Source organism: Xenopus tropicalis, chromosome 10, assembly GCF_000004195.4.
Source record: "Xenopus tropicalis strain Nigerian chromosome 10, UCB_Xtro_10.0, whole genome shotgun sequence".
Classification (NCBI taxonomy): domain Eukaryota; kingdom Metazoa; phylum Chordata; class Amphibia; order Anura; family Pipidae; genus Xenopus; species Xenopus tropicalis.
Window position 1 is genome coordinate 2,321,150 of NC_030686.2, and position 6,531 is coordinate 2,327,680.

The window sequence follows — 6,531 nt, forward strand, 5'->3', positions numbered from 1 at the left end:
AGAGCTGAGACTGGCAGAGCTGAGACTGGCAGAGACAGAGAGAGAAGCAGGAAAAGGTTGGAAGAACTGAGAGAAGTGTGGGAGCCTGGCAGAGAGACAGAGAGGGTACTCTGAGTTGGCAGAGAGACAGAGAGGGTACTCAGGGTTGGCAGAGAGACAGAGAGGGTACTCAGGGTTGGCAGAGAGACAGAGAGGGTACTCTGGGTTGGTAGAGAGACAGAGAAGGTACTCTGAGTTGGCAGAGAGACAGAGAGGGTACTCAGGGTTGGCAGAGAGACAGAGAGGGTACTCAGGGTTGGCAGAGAGACAGAGAGGGTACTCAGGGTTGGCAGAGAGACAGAGAGGGTACTCAGGGTTGGCAGAGAGACAGAGAGGGTACTCTGGGTTGGCAGAGAGACAGAGAGGGTACTCAGGGTTGGCAGAGAGACAGAGAGGGTACTCAGGGTTGGCAGAGAGACAGAGAGGGTACTCAGGGTTGGCAGAGAGACAGAGAGGGTACTCTGAGTTGGCAGAGAGACAGAGAAGGTACTCAGGGTTGGCAGAGAGACAGAGAGGGTACTCTGGGTTGGCAGAGAGACAGAGAGGGTACTCTGAGTTGGCAGAGAGACAGAGAGGGTACTCAGGGTTGGCAGAAAGACAGAGAAGGTACTCAGGGTTGGCAGAGAGACAGAGAAGGTACTCAGGGTTGGCAGAGAGACAGAGAGGGTACTTTCGGGTTGGCAGAGAGACAGAGAGGGTACTCTATAAGGAAAAGTGACCATGGCAGAGCTCTAGCCTAATACGGGGCTGGGGGCAAACTTTGGGCAAGATGAGCAGAGGGTAAGAAAGTTTGGCACCGGGTGCAATTGGTTGGTATTAGGGGAGGGGCAAAGGAGCAGGGGCTGCCACCTGGGGCAGGGAGATTGGCTGCGGGCACTAATAGGGTATAGAGAGGGAAGGAGTAGGTGGGTACCAGGGACCTGGGCAGTGGGCAGAACACAGAAAGGGAAGAGCTGGGCACAGGGGGCGCACAATAGCCCCACAATAGCCCCGGTCTCTGTGCCCATGAGTTGTGGGGAGGGCGCAGTGCAGGGAATGGCAGAGATGAAGGCGATGCCCGCCGATGCCTACCTGTCCCTGGCACACAGCTATGGGCACACTCTCTATGGCGCTCTCCGCGGCGCGGAACCTACGCGCAGATTCCCGGGGCCCCAAGCCATGGATTTCCCCGGCAGCTCCCGGGACAAGAGCGGAGACAGCAGCGAGGAGCAGAGCGGAGAGGAGGAGGAGGAGGAGGAGGAGAGGGGCTCGGAGGGCAAAGTGCCGGGGAAGAAGCCCAAGGAGCGGCGCTCCCTCCGCCTGAGTATTAACGCCCGGGAGCGGCGGCGGATGCACGACCTGAATGACGCCCTGGACGGACTCCGCTCCGTTATCCCCTACGCCCACAGCCCCTCGGTGCGCAAACTCTCCAAGATCGCCACCCTCCTCCTGGCCAAGAACTACATCCTCATGCAAGCCCAGGCCCTGGAGGAGATGCGCAGGCTGGTAGCCTACCTGAACCAGGGCCCCCCCCTGGCACCCCCTGTCTACCCCTACCCTGGCACAGCGGGGCCCAGCGCCCAGGACAAGTGCCCAGCCTTCCCGGGGGGCAACTCCAGCCTCTGCAAGCACTGAGGAGCCCTAATGGGGGCTGGGACTCCCCCCGGCACTCTGGGACCCCCAAACAGTGGGACTTCTACAGACTATCCCCCCAGACTGTGCGTCTATCTCAGCGCTAATGTACAGACTATTGTTTCATTAAATCCCATTCACTCATATTGGGACTCATTGTACGACCCGCCGGCAGCTTCAATCCCTAAAACACCGGGGAAACTGGATCCAATCAGCAGCGGGACTTTCTCTCCTGGGGTCGTCCATCCCGAGTGCGACCCCTGCAGCTCATTTCCACACGGCTACGGACAGCATCCAAGGTGGGAAGGTCTGAAATGAGTTAAGTGTCAGCTCCTCAGGCAAGAGCTGCTGTAGGGGGTTCATGGGGTTCGTTTGTTGTGACAGTTCTCTGTGAAAGACCCAAACCCCGAAAATAGTGAGGGATCTGCCCCCCAGAATGCTCTTTCCTCTTTTATCATTTATTAAAGGGGAAGTTCACCTTTGAGAGAGTCATATTCTGAGACCATTTGCAATTGGTCTTCATTTTTTATCATTTGTAGTGTTTTGGTTATTTCCGCAGCTCTCCAGTTTGGAGTTTGAGCAGCTATCTGGTTGCTAGGGTCCAAGTTACCCTAGCAACCAGGGAGTGGTTTGGATGAGAGACTGGAATATGAATAGGGGAGGGGCTGAATAGAACGATAAGGAATAAAAAGTAACAATAAAACTGGAGCCTCACAGAGCAATAGGGTTTGGCTGCCGGGGTCAGTTATCCTGTTGCTAGGGCTCCAATTACCTTAGCGACCAGGGAGCGGTTTGAATGAGAGACTGGTATATGAATAGGGGAGGGGCTGAATAGTAAAATAAGGAATAAAAAGTAACAATAACAATAAAACTGGAGCCTCACAGAGCAATAGGGTTTGGCTGCCGGGGTCAGTGACCCCCATTTGAAAGCTGGAAAGAGTCAGAAGAGAAAGGCAAATAATTCAAAAACAATAAAAAAAAAGACCAATTGAAAAGTTGCTTAGAACTGGCCATTCTGTAACCTACTGAAAGTTAACGTAAAGGTGAACCGCCCCTTTAAGGCTCAGACCTGAGATTTCCCATAGGTCAGGAAGTCAGATGTGCAAAGGAAAGTCTCCCCCCCATGAAATCTATTGGATCTGATAGGCTTTGCACCCCTATTAGTGGCAGTGATGTTGGGGTGCCTGTGGGCCTATAGGGTCCGGTCATGTCCAAGGGAAACTACTGGTCCTTTGTATTAGAACCCTTATACCTTGCTTATTGCCCAATGGGAGGCAGGTTGTACTGTATAAGGCCTCATTCAGCTGCGCTCTATAGACCAGTTCCACATCGGCCTCTCTGACTTATGTTGAACTACAACTTCTATCAACCCCTATGGCCCTGAGTTGCGCTATATTATTATAGATAAATAAAGGTTTATATAAGGCCGTCTGGGGCTGCTGGGAAATGTAGTACAAAGAGAGGTTCCATCTGTTTGTTTAGAACCAATAAGGGCAAGTAAAGAGTCTGCTCATGGGGGGCAGTGGGGGGCATTGCTGAAATGTGGGGTAACATATTCCTGATACTCTGCCTCATACTCTAATACTTATTGCCCCCAGGGTAATGACTGCCTGATAGTGAGAGGGGCAGATAATCCCTGCAAGGAGATTTCATAAATATAATTCACCTCCAGGGAAAGTTTTAGTATGTTATAGACTGACCTATTCCTAGCAACTTTGCAATTGGTCTTCATTAAGTACTTTTTATAGTTTGTGAATTATTTCCCTTTCTTTTCTGCCTCTTTGCAGCTTTCAAATGGGGGTCACTGACCCCGGCAGCCAAACCCTATTGCTCTGTGAGGCTCCAGTTTTATTGTTATTGTTACTTTTTATTCCTTATTTTTGTATTCAGCCCCTCCCCTATTCATATTCCAGTCTCTCATTCAAACCACTGCCTGGTTGCTAGGGTAAATAAGACCCTAGCAACCAGATAGTTGTTGAAATGCCAAAGTGGAGAGCTGCTGAACAAAAAGCTAAATAAGAAAAAAAACACAAATAAAATGAAGACCAATTGGAATTGTCTCAGAATATCAATGTCTACATCATAGTAAAAGTTAATTGTAAGGTAAACAACCCATTTAACAATTTTACAATGCTTAGTGGCACTAGGGGGCGTCCTAGAGGCGATTCAGGGGTCAAAAGCAGCATCCCTGCCCCCTATATCTGTCTTGGAATATCTCCTTCTTATGTATAAGGTTCCACTGAAACACTACTGGTGTAATTGGTCCAGTAACCCATAGCAACCAATCAGCAGGTAGCATTTACTGGTCAGTTGTTTGAAAACAAACATCTTATTGGCTGCTGTGGGTAATGAGTAATGGATTGCTAGAACAAAATGCTCTGTTATACAGATAGCTAGAATCTCAGCCATAAAGCAGGGCAGGACTGCTGCTTACAATGGGGGGATCAGATAGGATCTGTGCCACTGTGACAGAATGCTCTGTTATACAGATAGCTAGAATCTCAGCCATAAAGCAGGGCAGGACTGCTGCTTACAATGGGGGGGGGGGGATCAGATAGGATCTGTGTCACTGTGACAGAATGCTCTGTTATACAGATAGCTAGAATCTCAGCCATAAAGCAGGGCAGGACTGCTGCTTACAATGGGGGGATCAGATAGGATCTGTGCCACTGTGACAGAATGCTCTGTTATACAGATAGCTAGAATCTCAGCCATAAAGCAGGGCAGGACTGCTGCTTACAATGGGGGGATCAGATAGGATCTGTGCCACTGTGACAGAATGCTCTGTTATACAGATAGCTAGAATCTCAGCCATAAAGCAGGGCAGGACTGCTGCTTACAATGGGGGGATCAGATAGGATCTGTGCCACTGTGACAGAATGCTCTGTTATACAGATAGCTAGAATCTCAGCCATAAAGCAGGGCAGGACTGCTGCTTACAATGGGGGGGGATCAGATAGGATCTGTGCCACTGTGACAGAATGCTCTGTTATACAGATAGCTAGAATCTCAGCCATAAAGCAGGGCAGGACTGCTGCTTACAATGGGGGGATCAGATAGGATCTGTGCCACTGTGACAGAATGCTCTGTTATACAGATAGCTAGAATCTCAGCCATAAAGCAGGGCAGGACTGCTGCTTACAATGGGGGGATCAGATAGGATCTGTGCCACTGTGACAGAATGCTCTGTTATACAGATAGCTAGAATCTCAGCCATAAAGCAGGGCAGGACTGCTGCTTACAATGGGGGGATCAGATAGGATCTGTGCCACTGTGACAGAATGCTCTGTTATACAGATAGCTAGAATCTCAGCCATAAAGCAGGGCAGGACTGCTGCTTACAATGGGGGGGGATAGGATCTGTGCCACTGTGACAGAATGCTCTGTTATACAGATAGCTAGAATCTCAGCCATAAAGCAGGGCAGGACTGCTGCTTACAATGGGGGGGGATCAGATAGGATCTGTGCCACTGTGACAGAATGCTCTGTTATACAGATAGCTAGAATCTCAGCCATAAAGCAGGGCAGGACTGCTGCTTACAATGGGGGGGGATCAGATAGGATCTGTGCCACTGTGACAGAATGCTCTGTTATACAGATAGCTAGAATCTCAGCCATAAAGCAGGGCAGGACTGCTGCTTACAATGGGGGGATCAGATAGGATCTGTGCCACTGTGACAGAATGCTCTGTTATACAGATAGCTAGAATCTCAGCCATAAAGCAGGGCAGGACTGCTGCTTACAATGGGGGGGATCAGATAGGATCTGTGCCACTGTGACAGAATGCTCTGTTATACAGATAGCTAGAATCTCAGCCATAAAGCAGGGCAGGACTGCTGCTTACAATGGGGGGATCAGATAGGATCTGTGCCACTGTGACAGAATGCTCTGTTATACAGATAGCTAGAATCTCAGCCATAAAGCAGGGCAGGACTGCTGCTTACAATGGGAGTTATACATGTTGTTCTGTTTTGCAGACAGAGCCCCCCGTTCCCAGTAGAAGAAGGGGGTCCTGGTGTTGGAGCCCCTGGCAGTGCCAACCTTGCAGGGATGGGCAGAGCCCAATAAGAAGGCTGGGACGGTGCCGGTTGGCAGAAGCCCCCGGGGGCAGAAAGATTGTGGATCTGTCGGACGATCAGGGCGGGACCCACCGATGCCATTAAACTGATTGGCTGAACTGTCTGCATTTGTCGCTAATTGGGAGGAGGCGGCTTTGTCCCAGGAACTGACAATCTGTTCATCAAGGATTAGCCAGAATATTTTATATCCCTGGGCCAACCGGACCCTACGGAATCCATAGGAACCAACAGGTCCATTCCCCTTAGTATAATCCCCAGCCCTTCCGGGGGCCCCCCCAGCACCAGGAGATCCAACACGACTGGGAGAAATGACCCCCCGTTATCAGTTGCAGTTCCGCTTCCGGCCAGCAGCAGCCGCAATAGAGCAGCAAGGAGCTACAATGGAACAGCGCCCCCTGCTGTCTGGCTGCAGGGAAGGGATAAATGAGGGGAAACTAAAGGGGCAGTTCACCTTTACTTGTAAAATTATATACAAGGGACAATTCTGAGCAACTTTTCAATTGGTCTTTATTTTTCTATTTATCTCTTATAGTTTTTTTTAATTATTTGCCTTCGGCCTCTGTCCAGTTGTCATGGGGGTCACTGACCCCGGCATCCAAAAAACTATTGTTACTTATCTTTCTATTCAGCCCCATTCCTATTCATATACCAGTCTCTCATTCAAACCACTCCCTGGTTGCTAAGGTCATTCGGATCCTAGCGACCAGATACCGAACAAAAACTGAAATAATTAAAATAACTACAAATAATGAAAAAATGAAGACCAACTGCAAATTGTCTACGAATAGAACTTTCTACATCT

At 49.8% G+C, this 6,531-nt stretch overlaps 1 protein-coding gene across 1 annotated transcript; it reads left to right on the forward strand.

Annotated features, from left to right (window-relative positions):
* Positions 1-425: 425 nt before the first annotated feature.
* On the forward strand, positions 426-6,280 carry bhlhe23 (basic helix-loop-helix family member e23). The gene is made up of 2 exons (XM_031894833.1): positions 426-1,949; positions 5,628-6,280. Exon 1 carries the CDS (start codon positions 1,045-1,047, stop codon positions 1,651-1,653), a length of 609 nt encoding a protein of 202 aa, XP_031750693.1. The 5' UTR covers positions 426-1,044; the 3' UTR covers positions 1,654-1,949; positions 5,628-6,280.
* Positions 6,281-6,531: the final 251 nt, after the last annotated feature.